Genomic DNA, 19284 nt, shown 5'->3' with positions numbered 1-19284 from the left:
ACCCCAGCATCACCCAACACAGCCATGTAACAAACTTTCAATCTAAAGTAACATTTAAAAAGTTAAATAAAAATCTTTCTATAAAAATTGTAAAGCTCTTAGAAAGGCAGTAGCAATCCGTTCCAGAAGACACATTTATACACATGTGCTCCCTGGCTTCCCTAATTCAAAGCAAATTGAGACGGAGAGCCTTGAAGAGCCAATGCCCACCCACCATGTGCTCCGAGGGCACCTGCGGGCACAGAGGGTCATGAAGCACACAGCACACCCGACGCCCAGAGCCAGGCAGAGCAGGCTGCAGAGCGGCCTCCACGAGCCTCCACGCCCTCTTCTCGTGCTCTGCAGGACCACTCCCCACGCTAATGCTATGTGGCGCTAATGCTGTGTGGCGCTCAGCAACACTGGACAGCAGCTGCTCGGCGCGAGCCCTTCTCTCCCAGTGTGGAGTGGGCAAAGCAACTGCAGCCAGATTACCAAAATCAAATTGTTTATCTTCATTTCAATGCCTCTTCCCTTGCCCTTTCTACTTCTTTTCCCAACAGTTTTATCCCAGTTTTCTTCCCTAGTAATTCAATCTCCACCAGTTCTTGCAGTAGCTCACTTTTTCTTTACACTGTGCACACTAAAGTATACAATAAGGAACACCAACATTCTTCAAGTAACTTCCCGTGACAGAAAATGAGAATTCTGACTTGCACACATGCTTACCTGAAAGATATCATAAAAACAAAGACTCAGTAAGACCAAAAAATGAAAAGCATAGATCCTAATTTCTTACACAGTCCTTTCCTATGGGCCTTAAAACCCTCAGGGCTGCTGGCAAGAATGTAGAAAAAGTCTGCTCCAGTTCCCTTGGCAAATGTGGCCTTGACCAGACACAGAGGCGCGACGCCAGGCAAGACTGCATCACCATCCTCACGCTCACTCACACCCCACCAGCGGGCACTGCTCCTCATACCTGCATGCAGGCCACCCACACTCTCACCGCCACTCCTCGTACCTCACCACCATGCACGCTCAACCGCTTATGAAAACAACGCTCATCTCAATTATCGGCTTCCTCAGGTGAAAATATTTCTCAGAACACATTTCTCAAGACGCTTCCTTTCCTCATCCAAGCTGGCTTAGGTGAAAGTATAAGAAAGTGTTAATACTTATATTTATTCATTAGAATCGTACTTTATTTGCACCTAGCAAATACAAAAATGCTGGATCAGAACACAGACAAGCAAAGACTATATCATGATTTCTTATGCATCAAAGGGGGAAACTGCCTAAGTGTTTTTTCATTTGTATTGGTAAATGTTCTCTTCATCTCAAACGGCTTCTGGGTGACAAAATGCAGGGCTCCTGGATAGGATCCCCAACCTAGAGGAGGGGTTGTCAGACGCAGCAGACAGCATGCAGACGCCGAGCGACGGCCTCACACACGGGAAGGGAAAGTCACCTGGGCTCAGCGCCTTTCCAGCTCCTGGCCCCCGGCGGCACATTCCTCCGGCAAGCACAGTAAAGGCCCCCCTGTGCATGGCACAGACAGGAGGGGCCCTGCACATCTGCACATCCCCTTCCCACACAGGGTTACCACAGGCCTCTCAGCAGCAGAGCAGATAACCAAAGAACCAAGGCAGACCCCTTCTCAGTTCTCTAGGAGTTAGGGTGCATTTTGCTGCGTACAGAGGGACCAGCCCGGCACACTCGGGGCCCAAGGCATGCTCACCAGCGTCTGGCTGTTTGAGTGGTCAAGGGACCTCACCTCCTTGTAGCAGAGGGCAGCTGAGGGCCGGAGGGGAGGCGCGGGCCGCAGGCAGCTCAGGCTCCAGGGCTTGGGTGTTTTCGGAGGCTCCAGGGGTCCCCAGTTGATGGTGGTGTGCGGGGTGCCGTGGTGGGAGGGGTGGGGGAGCGTGTGGTAGGCGGGCGTCAGCGGCGCGGGCTTGCTGTCTGCGTGCTTGCTGGACGGAGTGACCGGGTGGGAGGGCAGCTGCCGAGGGCACAGAGCGGGAAGGGCAGAGAACGTGAGACTTGCGTGCTCACCGTGAAAGGGCACTATCACGCACTTCCTTCCGCTCTTCAAACACTTCATGTGAAATAAACCCCAGGATTTATCATTTATCATTTCGTTCGAATCTCTGGCTCTCAGTAGTTTTTGGGGCCAAGCACCAGCTTGCGCCACCTGGGCTGAGCGTGGGACCCCCCACGGCGTCTGCCCCCGACGGGAGGGGCAGCTCTAGCTGGCGCCCCAGCACTCGCACTCGGACATCCACTAGCCACATTTATTAGCTACGGAGTAACATTAACGGAAAAAAAGGTACTTTATCTAGTAAAAAGATGAGAATTTCACAAAAGCACACAGGTCATGTGGCTGTAAGAAGGAAGGTGATTCCCCCCGGTCACGTATTATTCTTCACCTGGTGATAAAGTACTGGGCGAAACTAAGGCCCAATCGCCTAGTTTTGTTTTTTAAAAAAGTTTTCCTGGCACACAAGCAGGCCCGTGCCTGTCTAAAGCTGCTGCTGTGTTACAAGGGCAGAGTACAGCTGCAAGAGGCCTGAACCTGTAAAGCAGAGAATGTTTACCATCTGGCTCTTTCTAGAACACTGCCAAACCCTGGTATAAAAATCAGTTATTTTCTTAGAAAACTCAACTTTAATCAAAACAAAGTTAATTGAAAATTAACTTCTTAGAGGAGGTATGTCATTAATGAATTTTATATTCCTGGGAAACCCGAAATATCCCATCACAATGACAGTTAAATGAGAAAAGTTAAGTAAGTCTCAAAATCAGCCAATAATGACTTCAAATTAGCCAACAATAGTAAGGCGCGTTTAATGGGAGAACAAGCTGTGTGGCGCTATGAACTGGAAACCTGAGTGGGGTCGGCATTCTGAAGTGCACGACCTTCAAAACAGGCTGAAAGGGAAGGCCCCGCAGCAGCTAATGCCACAATTTCCGGAACAGACGCCATCAACTTTCTGCAATGATCACATTCTAGTCCCTGCATGGGGGAGGGAATCGTGTGAGATACAGGTCATGCTATGAAGCCACCATAACGTCATCTTTTCATAGGAAATAATGTATAGATGGATAAAATTATGTAAGACATCCCTCCTAGCAACAACGTCAGAGTTAAGTAGTGTCTGGTTTTGTTTCTCCTTTCTTGAGAAAGTCAAAGGAAGTATGCTTTATGCTAAAATTAGAATATGACTTCAGTTGGACAGAGTTGGATCACAGGAGAATACATCATCCCACAAAAGAAACTCTGTAGGAGAACGCAGAACATTTTAAACATGAGGCACAGTGCCTTCCCCGCCACCAGTGAAAGAAACACTAAGACGGAGGGTCTGGCCACAGAGAAAAGCTGACTTGATGTAAAATTGTATGAAGTAGAGTTTCAGGCTGCTGTTGAAAATCTGAGTGAAGCTGCTCATCCACTGTTCTTTATAAACACACGTGTACACATGTCGCTGGGATAAACTGATCTCCACGAAAGAATGGAGAATTTTAAAACGGCAGAGCCATTAAAGATGAAATGCTAGCTAAAAGCCAATGAGTAGTTATCCGCACACTGCTGAGAGAAATCAGATGGACTCTGAAACTGATGAGAATATCAGAATACAGCAATCCTTCTTGATCTACAACCTTCCCATGAAGAAGAAAACATGAAAACTGAGCACACGACAGAACTGATCCTAATAACCTAGTAAGGATGTGAGGGAATCTGCAAGCTGAAAATGCCGTGTCATCGTCACTCACTCTTTAAAAGCTCTGCCCAGCTTTTCGGTATTACTTGATAAAGATGACTGTTAAAACAACCCAATACCAACTTCTTGAGCAAAAAACACCAGGAGAGGTTTAAACACTGCAACCGAATTCAGTGTTCATCTATTTTGAAAAGTTGTAATTCTCTAAAAGTTCAAAGAGTTGCTGAGCTTTTCTAAGTAAAAGACACCTCAATTTCTTAAAATCAACAGTGTGTCATAAATTCTATTTTAATGCCTTCAACATGAATCTGGCCCTTTTCATCATCATAATCATTTATTTTTGTTTTCTTAAATGAAGCATAATAAACAGTTAAAATTCTCAGAAAAATCAACCATAGTTTAGTGTAAAACTCCCCTAAATTAGTCTTCTAGGGACACGCTGAGAAAAAGCAGCTTCCCACCCAAGCACCTCTGAGCTGTGCGTGAGGAGGCACAATTCAGGGTTGTTTCTCGAGAACACTCATTGGAAAACAATTCACTACTGCACAAAGAGGGCCAAATATTTTCAGAGAAATATCAAGCAAGTGTTTTGCATTTTTATCCCAATATTGATCAGGTTTTAAAGTACGTGATCACTTGCTGACAGCTTAGCCACGGGACGCCACGCCTGGAGTCTGGGAGGAGGAGAAGCGCCAGGTCCTTACGGTATGAGACGGCACCGAATGAGGCTTTATGGTGGGGTTTCCCACAGATGTGACCTTCGTCTGCTTCTGTAGGTGGTCCACCCATTCCTGCAGATCCTGCTGGTTGTTGCATGACACTAATATCCGCTCGATCATGCTCCCTAGAGGAGAGAAGGAAAAAATAGGCTGAGTGGAAACACAGGTAAAAAGTGCGTGCATGCACACACAGCCCCCAGATTTCCACTCAACGCTTAAACACCACCTTCTGAAATACGCAAGCAAGAATCTGCACGCGGGGACAAGCTGCCTCTCCTCCCCGAGACACGGCACTCACACAGCTTGTGCCTATCACCTGATATTTCAAATGCATTTCTATGGTTTTCACTGTCCTCAAGCTTTGTGATTGTCATTCCTGTCGTTGGAAGCTTTCCCTAAAAAAGACCCCCCCACAAAAAAAAAACAATTAGTGCTTTTCTAGAAAAAGGTACCATTATTAAAGTAATATTAAATGATTTTAGAATTGGTGGAGGAACTGTGTTTGTGAACCAAAAAGAGTTCGTTTGTAGCAGATGCATGTATAATACAAAAATCTTTATCTCAAATAATAAATCATAATACTGTACTGTAAGCAAGAAACTCAACTGGCGACAAGGGACAGAATGACAAGCCCAAACACACACTGCATCTGATGAGCTGCTACTAAACAGACACCAGGACAAAAAAATCACACATTACGATTTTTAAAAAACTACCAGGTGTAACAGTTGTTTTAAATGATGTTTTTGCAGAAAAGAAGCATGTATTTGCCTCATAAAGAAATACAGAGGAAGCTCCAAGTTTAAAGTCAAAATAAGGGTGGGAAATTGAGGCAAGAACAAGAACTGCGTAACATTCTACTTTGTAATCCACCCAACAGAAAATAAGTAGTTGTGCTAAATGCTGCACACAATGCAGAAAATGGTTGGCAAACCAACGCTCCCTGAAAATGGAAGAAACCGGAAACTGCAAGAGGAAATGTCAATGGAAAAGACACCAGAAACGGGGTACAAAGTGATCATTACAAACAAATCAGAAGTGAACACAAAACAGCCTGGCGCAGCTGACAGAAACCACAGTACACGGTGGCCCACCAAGTCCTCAGGAAGAGGCAGTGGCGTCTGGGTCGTGCTGCCTGGGGAGCACTCCATCAGCTGCGGAGCGGGATTCTGCATAAGCACCTCCAGTGGGAGTGCTGCTCAACGGGTGTGGGGAACATGCCCCCCCAGAGAATGGGTGGCAGTGCCACAACCTGGCAGGGGCTCAGACATCCAGCAAGTAAGGGCCAGAGAGGCTGCCGATACCCTACAGTACCCAGGACAGTCTCACTGAGCCCTCAGCCCCGGGCCATGAATGCTCCAGTCCAAAACATCAGCAGTGCCCAGGTGGAGAAATCTCATCCTAAATCACGGCAGGTGGAAGAGGAGACTGCTGGACACTTCTGTGGCCAAGCGTATTTTAAAAATGCTACACACTGCGAACTCCTTTCCAAGATTCACAATGCATATAAGTACTTTAACAGCTGTGAGTGCTACAGAAAATGAAACTGCACAACTGTGTTTAACCTAGCCCATCGGAACATCGGTGTACAGAGCACTGTGGCTGTGGCTGGATCGAACACTTTTTAGCATCCCCCAAAGCCCGTGTTCCAATGGTAGAAATGAAGACTGACGATACAGAGACCATGGGTCACCACTGTACTAAGAACGGAAAAATAGAATCCTGTCGCTGAGATGAGCCCCAGCAGTCTGTCAGCACGTCAAGGGTAAAGCCAGTGTGAGCCCCAGTCCCACAGGCAGAGACTCAAGCCTGCCACGAGTAGCAACCTCTTCTCCCTTAGGCTAGAGAAGGCTCCTGTCTCCAGCCACTGGAATGAGACTCTGGGGATATAAAACAGGAAGCCAGATAGTGCTGACCAGAAAGGACAGAGATTTAGGTTTATCAAGGTCATTTAACAAAGAAGTAGCTGCTAGTTTATTGGAAAACTCTAGTGGGCACCACCTTAGCCACAGATCACCTCTCTTCAGCAGTGGCCTTACAAACTACAGCCTTATTTTCCTGAGTCTTTTCCTAAATATGTGATTCATCAATTCTAAAGCACCCGTTTTAGAGTAAGCGTAAGACGACAACTCCTCTCTGGGTGGTCGACAAAGCCTCTGTGAAGGCACAGTGTCTGCTCAGGGTTCTCTAACGCCCTTGCTGGGACGACACAAAGCAACACATGCTACAATGAAACGCAACCCAGGGAACACGAAGTGGTGGCTTCTGCTGCAGTGGTTATGTGGTGACTGGCCAGTCCTCAGAAAGTTGATGGGAAGGATATGTGCTTCTATTACTTCACAGAAAAAAAAAGAATGAAATCTGCCAAGTGCAGCTACTAGACAGCAAAAATACCAGCTCCTTCACATACCACCACTATAAACCACTGTCATAACAGAAAAAGGCCCTGCTCACCCTTGCACCTCCTTCTCAAATCCGCTGTCACATTTTCTCCAAGAAAAGCAGGGAAACAAAAATTAAAAAGGTTCAACGATCACACACTGCTACTTACATACTTACATCACTTTCTATCTGCTGATGCATTTGGGCAGTGCTGTGCCACTGACACAAGACCTTAGTCTACACTACCCCACTAACCCATAAGCCCTAGCTGAACCCATTTCACAGAACAAAACTACAGCAAGGAGCAGCAAGGTATTTTGCATGAAATGACAGAAGGCAATGACAGAGGCTGACTTGTGCCACAGTCTGTGTCCTTATGAGGTTGCTCTACATTTACACTTCTTTCCTTTTTTAAAATTAACATAGGATATGCTTGCATAGTCACAACGAAACATAAACAGGAGCCGTACATCCATATCTGAACATACAGCATTACACACACAGCACATACACAGATACATGTAATATTTAACACAAAATTCAAAGCCAGCCTGAAATTATCCTCAGATCCACAATAAAATATAAATTTAGATTGTGTTTTACCTGATAGATAAAGCCACTCATCCTAGGACTGGCAGACAACATTAGCAAAACATTTGGGAAGAGCAGAAGATATCTTTCATTCTTTTCCTAATACAAAAAAAGAAACCCAAAACATTTCTTAAAAAACATCTACTTACAAATGTGAGCACAAATACTTATTTATACTAGACCCTATGAAACATCACATGGTATTTCTCATTTAGGTATTTCTGTCAAGTTTTACAGGTAAACTAAATGGAAACAATTATGATAAATTCTGTATTAAGTCTTAATATATGATAAAGAGAGAGCTTTGACATATAGGTAAAGAGAAGGATTTCTAAATTCTTCAAAAAACAAAAGGTAAGAAACTAAACTGAATGATTAAAAGATCCTGCAGTCACAATTAGCCTGTGTAACATCTTGAAAATATATCTGGTTAAGGAGTTCAGCTCTGTGATTATTTTCAGGTAAGCTAAAATTTTCTTTTTCTAGTTCAGAGAAAAAGGAGAGAACCTATACATTTTAGTGGGGTGAACAGGTGAAGTCTTTAAGCTAAAGGAAGGATAGGATAAAATGTTAAAATCAATTTCGGTCTACTAATAATTCCTGGCACTGCCCAAACCTCCCAAATGTCAACTCAGTGTTGTTTTCATCCACCCCATAAACATCACCTGGTTTACATCAGACTTAAAAGTATTACTTATGTATTAAAAATCACTTGCTTCAGTAAGATAAAAGCCAAAGAGACGATAAGTGAAAGAAAAAAGTTCCTAAGAATCCGAAAAGTGACAAAAAAATGCCAGACAGTCCTTTTCACATGTTGGCATTTAAACTACGGCCCCCAAAAGTGTAATCAGTCCTAGGAATTAGTTTCCCCAAGTATATTCCTCAGAACATTAGGCTTATGCAAAGCACCTTGAAAAGAGTCTTCCATACTTTAAAGAAGCCACTGAGAACGACTTGCTATAGCCCCCTCTTGAAGACTCACAACATACTTTGGGAACATTGAGAGCCAAGTCTCTGAGGAGCTCTGTCATAAAGAATCTTTTCCACTAATCATGTTCAGTCGTGATCAGAACCACTCTGAAGCATTTTGAAGTAACACCCACCAGCATTGTGTAGATCTAATATTATAAAGAACACACTTTGGGAAATGTTTACACATTTAATTTTAATTTTAAAAATTAAAGTTTAAAAGAGCATGATTCAAAAAGAAAGTGCTTCTGAAAAGATGTGAGGTTTTTACAATCATGGTTTCTTATGGTACCCAAACTACAGGACTATGTAGAAGGGGTGATATTTTATAGGTAGAAAGGAAAACACACTGTGAAAGTTTCAAGTTTTAGTTTTCTTTTTCTCCTTAGAGTCTCGTGTTCAAAAATGAGTCATTTAGCATGTTTTGATCATGTTATTTTTGCAGAGGTAGAATAAAATTCAAAAAGAGGTGCCTGTTTAGTGACCCACTGAATGCATGTCAATGTGAATCATGAAACAAACGGCTCGATTTTCACCGTGTGGGTGGGTATGTCCCAAAAATCGGAGTTGATCTCTCACTGAAACCAAACCCGTAAGAAAACGGTGACTCCTGTAAGCATGTGTCAGCTTTCACAGGAAAGTGTAATGACCTGAAAGCACTGAGCGCGGCAGGTCCCTGTGAGAGCGAGCCTTGGTACAAGTTGCTGGCCAGATCAGCTCCGTGCAGATGTGTGCACGGGACTCCTGCCGGTCTTTCTGCGTGCTATCCTTCAGTTCACGTGGGTTTCAGGCCACACTGACTTCAGCTGGATCAAACTGGTCAGCAAGTCCACACTCAGCTCTAAGCCTCTCTAACATGCCATAAGCCTCTCTCCTGTGTCAAGAATAAAAAGTAGCTCACAAATTATAAGATAGAGCTTCTATTAGATGTTTTTCATTGCCGGAGATGCCTTTAACACCTTCTGTTACGAGCTCCTAAGAGTGGGACAGAAACCCTGGTGCATACATGTGGGCAGCAGTACCTCGCTTCCAGCACACTGGATCAGGACCTGGGACATGTAAGTGACGTTGCCCAGAGTTTTAATGTCATCGCCCTCCCAGTTCCGGATGGCTTCCGTCAGGATCTGCAGCTCAAGTTCTTTCCTTTTCCGGACTTCTTGACATTGGGCCTGACAGACACAGAACAACACTGTTAACAGACAGAAACTTCCAGAATCTTAAGTTTTGGCCACATTGCTTTGTATCGTCCTTAAGACAATTATTGCTTTATATCTTACTTCTTCAGACAGATAATCTGTTGAATGATTTGCTTAATTATATGGAATTGAAAGTACTTGCTTGAAAGTATGAAATCAAGTCAAAAGAAGCAACGCACACAACTGCTCTGGAATACTAAGTATTATTTTAGAAAAATATAGCAGATTTTGCCACTTGTACGAAAAAGAAATGTGGACAGAACAAAACTGTATTTTCATTCTGGTTTTGTTAGTGTTTGCCAATATAGAAGACTGAAGAGAAGAAACAAAGTATAACTTGAGCTATAAAATAAGGCATATATTTCAAAAATGCAGTTGGTAAGACAACACAACAGCAGAGAAAATGGAACCACCATTGTTCTGTTTTGCAATAAATCATTAAAGACAACACGAATGAAGGGTAAAAAAATGTTTTAAATAATTTTAAAGTAGATCTAACATCAATTATACTGCGATTTTAAAAATTAAGTAATTATTCTATCATAGTCCACTAAAAGGAGTTTACCAGCCATAGAATGCCGACTCTGTTTTTCTTTCATGTCAGCACAAGTCATTTTTTAATCATTTGACTTTTTCAGTTGATAATTCTTTTACATTCATTTGTCACAATAATGTCTGGGGGAAAAAAACAATATGCTTAATCACTTACTGAAAGGTTTTTGAAGGCAGCCATAGATTTTTGAATATCTTGTCTATCTGTATGATAATCCTTTGAGTAAAAGAAACATACAATTAGCTTTCATAAGGAAAAGCTTTTCTTAAAAAGGTACTTTCTACAGACCAGCTTGAAACTTTTCTAATACTTTTCAACCCTTAATATTCCCTTTTTCCCTCAGCATTAAAGTGTCAGTCTTTCAGAAAATCATGAAGCCATCAGACTTGGGGGAAACATACGTTGAAAGAGAACAGTCACGAGCAGCAGGGGTGGGGAAGCCAACACTTGCTTCATCAATAAAGTCTTATTGGAACACTGCTGCGGCTCACATGCAGTATCCAGAATGGCAGAGCCGTGTAGCTGTGATGAAGACCCTACAGTCTGCCCCCTTACAGAAAAGGTTTGCCAACTCAAGCCAAGAGAGTTACTTTAACCCAAATTTCTGCTAGGCTGCAACCTGTTATTCAAAATTAAAAGAGCATAATCATTCATTAAATGATTAGTACAGTATTACCCTATAACTTATGCACACATTGTTTGTAGCTGATGATCCAGATAAGACATCTCAACATTATCTGAAAATCAGTTCTCATGTTTCAGCTTTTGGAAACTTTTCAACCAGCAGCAGTGGGTAAAAGAGAGATAAGTGGTAAATGTTTTTTAATAGAGCTGGAGTAAGGAGAAAAACATAATATTTAACAAAATCATTTTGACAATCCACTAAGTAAAAACTCTTTGTAAACTCTGTTGGTTCTGGCTTCTAAAATAAATCATGAATAATACTTTCTTTCACAGTTAAGTCTGACCATGCCACTAACCCTTGGTAAGGACTCCGAGTAAGAGAATGAAAGTGCAGTACCTCCATGTGTCTCTCGAGCTCTTTGAGCAGCGTAGGGTATTTATCCAGGCGCATGAAGGGTTTGCTCAGGCCCGTGGTCAGCACGAGAATCCCAGGGCTGCTGGCACCTTTGGTCTCCATGAACTCCCCCAACTCCTCACTGGGCAGCAAGTGGCAAGGGAGACACTTGTGGTTAGCAATGAGAGGCAATGGTGGTTCTCTGATCTCCATGAGCAACAGCCAGAATTTATGAAACATGAGTGTTGCTTTTAACATCTGGAAGGCTCCAGCTTTGATCCCAAATCTGCGCTGCTTATCTGGAAATGCCAAAGGGGATTCCCACCCTTGAGGGGTCCCGTTCCTGCTCTCATATGAGCAAGAGTAACTACACAGCACAGGATGTGTGGGTCTCCATGAGATCCTACTGATGCCGAGGCCCTCTGGCACATCAGTGCCATGCAGACATGTCCAATGGAAACGTGCACGCTCAGAGCCAGAATGGAGTCCAATAATCTCAGAGTCTCCAGGTGGTAAGAACAAGGACTGAGCTGCTCCGGTAAAGAGCTAGAGCACGCCAATGGCGCTCATTCCCAGAGGTGAGTTCGTCCAGCAAGAAGGCCCCACCTAGGTGCTGCCAGCACTCAGCCTGGGAGTAAGCAATGGCTCTTGGGGTGAGGAGTGGGAGAAGCAGCAAGAGAAGAGAGCAAATGTTGATTTAGGCTTCAGAACTTCAAAAGCTTTGTTACGTTTAATCCTCACAATACATGAGGAAGGAAGGGGTCCCTGCGTGCAGACAGCGAATGCTGATTTATGCTTTAGAACTTCAAAAGCATTGTTACATTCAATCCTCACAACACGTAAGGAAGGAAGGGGTCCCTGTGTGTGGACAAAGAAACTGAGTGTATATCCCAAAATTAAGGAGTTAGAAAGTTTTAGATCTTCCCGTGTTCCTCTTTCACCATTCCCTTCACGGTGCCTCGCCTAGCTTTCCCTATAGTGGGTCCTCGTGTGCGTCACCTTTGTCCTCAGAGTTCCCACAGCTGTGGCAGAGGACACGGGCAGGATTCTGAGGGGTCCAGCTCTTCATCCACACGTCTGTTAAGGCTGACAGTCACCTGACCGCGACACCCCTTCACTGGCGATCTCTGAGGCCTCTGCCAGGCCCTGGGTCTGCTGTCCCTCACACTGCATGTGCCATCAGTCCACACATCTGACAGTGTGCAGCCCACAGAAAGGAGGGGAGGCAGCACCAGTGCTGGCAGCCAATGCCAGGTCCAGGAGACCAGGGTGACTTCTCAGTCACCACATCCCATCCAGGAGACCCAGGTGACCCCCCTCCCCATCACCACGCCCCATCCTAGAATACAGGGGTCTCTAGTCAGCAGAGCTGGGTTCAAATGATACCCATGGCACACTCATCCTAGGAACAAATTTTCCTAGTCTAGAGGTTTTCCCTTAAAAGGAAAAGATACTTTTATATCCTCATTATGTAAACGATGTCCTAAAATAAATATGAAAATCCTAACAGCAAAACTGAGAAACAAGCCAATTTCCGGTTCTGGTCTCACAGGAGCCTCCCAATGCACCACACCACAGCCAAGCTGGCCACTGCCAGAGGTCTAGGGGACACCAGATCCATCAAGGGCTCCCCGGGAACAGACAGACAGTGTTTAGGTTAACCCAGAGGAAATACTCCACAAACAGTGAATATTAACAGTTTCAGAGAGTTCAACCGAAACATAGCTTCCCATAAGGAGGACTGAGAGCCAGGGTGGTGCCAGCCCTTCCCGCTTCTTACTCTCCTTATTCCATGTGGATTCCCCGCCAAGGGAGCTAGTGAGAATGTCCCCCAGTGAAACCAATTCAAACACCATCCTGAAAACCAAACGCTCACTAGGAAACCAGCCTTCCCCTTCCTCAGCACATACGACCCTCCGAGAAGGCCACTCACGTCTACATGCTTTCTACAAAACCAGGGTGGTCTCATTAACCAAGGCCAGGGTGCGGTCCTAGGCTGTGTAAAAACAGTAACAATGCGGGTGCAGCACCTCCGTCTGTCCTTGCCAACAAGAAATACCCTCAATGAACAAATACATATACACACTTAAACAGGTATTATCAACACTAAAGCAAATTATAAAAAAGGGTAATGTTGCCTATATCCACTTATTAAAAAATAAGACGAGAAACATTTTATCAACTCCATATATAAGGCTTCATAATTATTTCTGTAAGGCTGCCCATCATGTCGATGCTGTTTTAAAAATTAGTAGCACAGAAACTGTCCGAGTACGTCTGAGTGTGGGTATGTGGTGGTGTGTGTCTTGTGTGAGACAGCGCGCACACGCACGAGAGCACGTGCACTTTTGTGGGCAACAGACAACTCAACATCTGTTGTCTATAACTTTGTGCTTTCCAAAAATCATTTCCTTGAGACAATCCCAGGCTGGAGGTTACTGAAATAAAGTGCAGTGCCAACTTCAGGGGCCTGCTGTGGGTAACACCTGCACAGCAAGGTGTCCTGCTCACTGTGAGGCTGCACTGACGTGAGCCCGGGAGCACACCGCACGTATTCCTATCATTTCTAAACATGGACACGTCCTCTGCCTTCTTTCCTCACTATTCACCTTACCCGGGGAGATGGGTGGGGAACTGAGGAAGGTCCAGGACAGACTCCCCTCCACTGCAGCCACTACAGCCACTGTCCCCCGCCCCCTTCTCAGCTGGGTCAACAGTGAGCACTCTGTGGACAGCAGGACCACAAGGACAGAGGAGCCACGGGACCACTCACCATGCTGGGCACCAGGGTAGGCACTCACAGACATCAATGCCTCAAACATCACTCTAGGCGGGGCAGACCTACAATTCTGCAAGTGATACAGAGGACAGCCTGTATGAAGGCCACTACCCAAGCCATCACTGCCGGCAGAACGGCTGATGCTCTGCACCCAAGGTGGATCCCCACTATGTGGATGGCACGGCCGGCCCCTCTGACCACGGGCAGTCTGTTCTGCACACACATGTCCCTCCCCTCTGCCCAGTTTACTCAGAAGTGCTCCCCTTTCCACTACTCACTCTATCCATTCCTGAAGCATGAATAGAGTGACATGAGGGCTTCAGACAGGAGCGATTTATATTTTACCAACAATTCTCTAGGTGTTGGAGAATTTATCAGGTGGTCCCATGAAAATCAAATTTTACGATACTAAAAATATATTTCAACCCCTTAAAATGTAATCCACATAAGGACCTTTTCCACCAAAATAAGAATCAAGGAAAAATCCATTCAGGTCATTATTTGTATTTCAGGGTTACCTGTGAAATTTCCTAACTATGGTACAGCAGAGAAAAATTAACAAAACTAAACAGTTACCCTCATCACCACTCCCTCAAAAAAAGCTCTGAAGCCAAAAAAGTGAAATGTGTGCAAGTAAAACTCCTTTTAATATCCACAAGACACTCTTACAATGCCAGAACAAATACAGTTAAAAAGGAAATGAAATTTTATAAATATTTGTGGATCATTTTAGTTTCAGTTTGAAGTTTAAAAAAAAAAAAAAAAAGTAGTGCCACAGTAAGACGAAACAGCTAGTTACAGCTACTCTAACCGAAGATGGCTCTTTCAGCTTCACTTCTGCTGGTGCCAGCAGCCTCGCACATAGTGGGTCTCTTCAGTCCTTACTGACACAGTGCTGTGGGCTGACGGCAGCCACAAAACACACGCAAGCACAGAGCCAAGCGCAGAAGAACAAACTGCTGGGGAAAAAATCGTTTTTACAGACTAAATTATGGCACTCATAGTTCATGCAAAATAGCTGGCCATGGACAAGTGTTGCCTCCATCCCTGGACACCGTGGAAGGTCAGAGCTGCTAAAACGCTCAGAGTTGGCATTCTGCACTTGCAGGGCTCACACTTACAACTTAAACCCAAGTAACACAAGGACGGTGAAGATGCAAATAAGACTTTAAACTTCAACCCACCACACCTGACCCAATCCTTAAAAATTATACTACGGCATGAGCAGATTAGTCTACCCACAGGCGTGGCAGCTTAAAGACGGTCACACACATGGAAAAGCCGGCAAGAGGAACAAGAAAGAATCCAAGCACAAAGGCAGGAAGTAGGAAGGAGCCTTGGCACAGGGAAGCCCGACCCCAATTCACTGCCGTGCTCTTTGGCGTAGGGAGGAATGTGTGGCCAACAGAGGCAGAACTCTCATGGCGCAGGGAACTCAGGAGGGCACACAAGCTTCAGGTTCCACAGTGGCGGCACCTGCTGGCTCGGGGGACCTTCCTCTCGCTGCAGCTCTGACTCCCAGCACTAAATCAACAGTGACTTGCCCCCGGGGCTGCTGTCCAGAGTGGGCCTCAGCCTGCCCCTCCACTCTCTGGGCAGCCCTGGGAAGGAGGCACAAAGACCCTCCTGACTCAAAAACCCACCTGTATTCTTTCTTCTGGTTACTTCAGGAAAATGCTACACGTTCATTAAGACCTGACAAACACACTAATTAAGGTAATAACAGAGAAGAGGATAAACGCAGCACACGCCCACAAGCACTGCTCTTGAATGGCTTCACATTTTAGGAAACTAACAGTCCCAGTGACTTTCAATGTCATTTTTAGGACAGGTCCTCAGAGAGATGAACTTTCTGTTCATCTTCCTCATCACTCCATCAATAATTCTTGAAGAACTTCCAGAGATACAAATTTAACACTTGCATTGTGCTTTCTGGAAATCTCATTCAATGTATAAATTCCCAGGCGTAGGGCGCATAGTGCGTAACTGGAAACATGCTGGATGCTTGGAGGTGCTGCGGACACAGCCCACACTCCCAAACGGGACGTGCAAAGGGAGGTTTCTTTGGGTTTTCCTTCATCTGCGACTGCTGTGAGTTCTAACTTCCTTTCCTTTCATTGCATTGTTCAAGGCTGCTGTTTCCTTTCTGGGCTGCAGATGCTTTAGTAACAAATAGGAAGTTCAAACAAATCTTAATCTTTTTATATTTGAGCACACCCAGGAAACAGTAACTATCCAGGGTCTTCAAAAAAAAAAAAAAAAAAAAATAGAGGACAACAAAATATTCACTGAGCATCTGGCATGTTCACCCTGAGCTGACCTGCTGACAGTTTTAGCTGAATGCGTATAACATCCCTGTGAATGAGTTCCTTCAGGAAAGGAAGCTGAAACCCAGAGAAGGAGGAAATCTGCCCAAGGCTGCAGAGCCTGAAGGGAGCAGCCTGAGCCGATTCCACTGTGCTGCCATGTCTGAGCTGTCCTAGGACACCCACGCAGTGCCACACCTGAGCCCCAGATGTGCTTCTAAAGAGGCAACCAACACCTGTTCACTGAAGAGGTTTTAAGCTGAAATGTTCGGTTAGGCTGAAGTTAAATATTTAAGTTAGAAAGAAAATGGCATTTATCTTCATGCTACTAAAACAATACTTTTTCCATTTATGGTTTTAAAAATATGTGAATTCCTGTTTTCAAAAGAAATTATGAAATGTTTTGTAAAACACTGATACAAATCTTTGGTCTCTTTTAGAAGCAGAAAGTGAGCCTCTGAGCTCTCTAAGCCCCAGTGTGGTCTCCTCCAAGCCAATCCTCAAACAAATCAATTCTTAACACTAACAACCGAGATCCTCCTCAATAACTGAAACAGCTGAGAAACATCTTCCTCCAATTCGCAGGAAGCAGACACTGTCTTGCCTCACAAAATAAGCAAAACATTTGTGCATTCTCTGTTGCACTTGTTTTTAGTTTCAGGTTGAAAAGCTAATGGTCTCCAATGTAACGTTTTGTGTATAAAACCTAATATTAATCTGAAATGGGATACTTTTTCTTACAGCTGATGTAACTTGGGTTCATGTACTTCCAGTTTTAAGAACGGAGAGAAATATGATTCCAGGACCCTTGACTAAGCTTGTGGCTACACCCCAGAACACTTATCAACCCCTTCAACCTATTAACCAAAGGGCTTCAGGCTGTAGGGAAGACATCAAAAAAGATGACTTTTTACAGAAATACCATCATTTCAAAGACTTCTTACCAGTACTTCTCAAGCACTAATTTTGAGGGGTAATTAAAATTCATATCCTTTAATAACCAAGGGACTATTGGCATCATCCTATTTCATGCACTATTTGAAGGACACAGAGCCATCCACCCTCCCCGCTGCCCAGGTGCCTAGCGAGCGAACCTGTGTTCCGTGAGGACATTCACTGCAGAAGGGTGATTGGCACAATACGTGAGGTACAGGGTTTTCATCTGCGGCATCAGGTTTAAAAAGCAGCCTCCGACTCTCTGCTGAGCTTCGGGCAACCTGGAGAAATGCAACACAAAGGGAAAGAGTCATCAGTTTTACAGACAGGACAACTGCGAACTGACAGACATATAATACTCTGAGTAAGGAAAACCTCCCTTTGCACCTGTCTGTGAAAACAAGAGGCCCCGATCCCAGCACACACATGTTGCTGCCTTGAGTCTAGCAGAGAGAAGCGGCGCCCAGAAAGCAGCTCTGCTGCCAGGTCCTCTCCGGCAGTGTTCAGACTGCCAGGACCGCGCACGGCATCCCGACCAACCCTCAGGCCCAAGCTCTTTGGGCAGCAAGAAAAACAGATGTCACAGAGCTTTGCATAAAGGAGAATTATTGAATGTGGTTATTCAGTCTGTGAGGTTTTCTACCAAAGCAGCAGCATCAAGATTAACAAAAAATACAAAAACCGCCTTTCCCTTCAGGTTAGAGACTGGAAAGCGAGCCCATCTATCAGGTGCCTCTCCTCCCCAGATCCACAGCATCCTGACAGTTAATAGGCTTTTCCAAGAAGCATAAACTCACGAGAACAAAAAGAATGAAGAAGAGATGACCAGAACCAGCACTGGAAGCTGCATGAGGGGTGACGAGTCAGCACAAGCTTCGGGCATCAGGGCCCCCGGTGGTGCTGCCTCAGTGGGGGGTATGCCTAACGGGGTACGCGCTCACCTCTCTGGGCCTAAGACTTTCTAGAGGGCACCAGCAACAACCCGGAGCAGGGGGCACGTGTGCTGAAAACAGGAGACCCACGTGAACTCCTACCACCTTCCCTGCACCCCAGGCTGTCTTTGCTCCCCAGATACCCATAATATTACCAGAAGGATTACATCCTCCTACCTAGGGAATGGGAGCCACAGAAAAAGTGACCAAAAACATGAACACCAGAGATTCCTCCAGAAAACACGAGTCAGCCAGTCCCAACTCTCGGACAGCACTTCCAAAGCGTTTTCAGTGTACCAGCCTTAATTATAAGAAGGCATGAAAGGACGACAAATACATTTGCCTAAAAAGCGGGGGGAATAAAGGAGCAAAGGGGAAAAAGGAAGTATTATAGTCATTCCACATCAGAATAAAAGTTGCTGATACAGAAAACCAAAAATATAAGCATAAGTCAATCAAAGAAATCATCACACGACTAAACAGAAAGAGTGCAAGGCACAAGATCGAAGGTGTCCACAAACATTGGCACAAGGTCAAAAGAAAACCGAGGCCCCAGACAACAGCAGAGTCATTCAGAAGCCCAGAAAAAAGGATGCAAAGAGCTCTGAGAAACACCTGTTCACACCAAGAATGCGGAAAAGCATGGGCCTCCTCAGCACCAGAGCCCAGAAACACTGAAGCACCCCTTGAAACGGGGGCGGAAATTGCTTCCTCTAACTGTCTCCGTCTGAGTCAACCGTGAGCGCTCACATGGATTAACTGCCTGGCATGCACTCGCTCCTCAGGAAGTTCCCAGAGCAGGTACTTGACCAAAATGACTGAGGAATGCCAAAAAAAAAAAAAGGAAAGACGTCGGCATCCAACACAAAGGTGGACGGAGCCCGGGACTAGGGTCCTGGCCTACAACTCATGGGGACACTGCTTCTGCTCTGCCATCTCTCTGATGAGCACACAGCCTCAGTCCACCCCTGCTGGGAACAGAACACCGTGGACTGGGTCATTTACCCACAACAGAAATGCCCACAGCTCTGGAGGCTGGAAGCCTAAGACCAAGGCACCCACAGGTGGTCCCTTATTGCATCCTCACGGGGGGAAGGGGCAAAACAGCTCCCTCACAGCTGTTACAAGCGTGCTGATCCCATTCACGAAGGCTCCATCCTCATGACCTAACCACCTCCAAGGCCCACCTTTTAATACCATCCAAT

The 19284-nt window shown here is 45.1% G+C and overlaps 1 protein-coding gene across 16 annotated transcripts in view; it reads right to left on the bottom strand.

The window, feature by feature from the left end:
* Window positions 1-19284, bottom strand: part of ARHGEF7 (Rho guanine nucleotide exchange factor 7) — a 181175-nt gene that overhangs the window by 20326 nt on the left and 141565 nt on the right. For all 16 annotated transcript variants that reach the window (XR_012092630.1, XM_073014500.1, XM_007960907.3 and 13 more), the window contains 8 exons: window positions 17306-17428; window positions 11130-11268; window positions 10265-10324; window positions 9382-9528; window positions 7403-7489; window positions 4734-4812; window positions 4403-4542; window positions 1754-1978 (listed from right to left, as the gene is read on the bottom strand). Coding sequence is in view for 15 of the 16 variants with exons in the window: in XM_073014500.1 (XP_072870601.1) it covers window positions 1754-1978; window positions 4403-4542; window positions 4734-4812; window positions 7403-7489; window positions 9382-9528; window positions 10265-10324; window positions 11130-11268; window positions 17306-17428 (1000 nt within the window). In the remaining variant the exon portion in view is untranslated. The remainder of the gene's footprint in view (window positions 1-1753; window positions 1979-4402; window positions 4543-4733; window positions 4813-7402; window positions 7490-9381; window positions 9529-10264; window positions 10325-11129; window positions 11269-17305; window positions 17429-19284) is intronic.

The sequence above is a fragment of the Chlorocebus sabaeus genome, chromosome 3 (assembly GCF_047675955.1).
Source record: "Chlorocebus sabaeus isolate Y175 chromosome 3, mChlSab1.0.hap1, whole genome shotgun sequence".
Taxonomy (NCBI): domain Eukaryota; kingdom Metazoa; phylum Chordata; class Mammalia; order Primates; family Cercopithecidae; genus Chlorocebus; species Chlorocebus sabaeus.
This window is presented reverse-complemented; position numbering and strand designations above follow the sequence as displayed.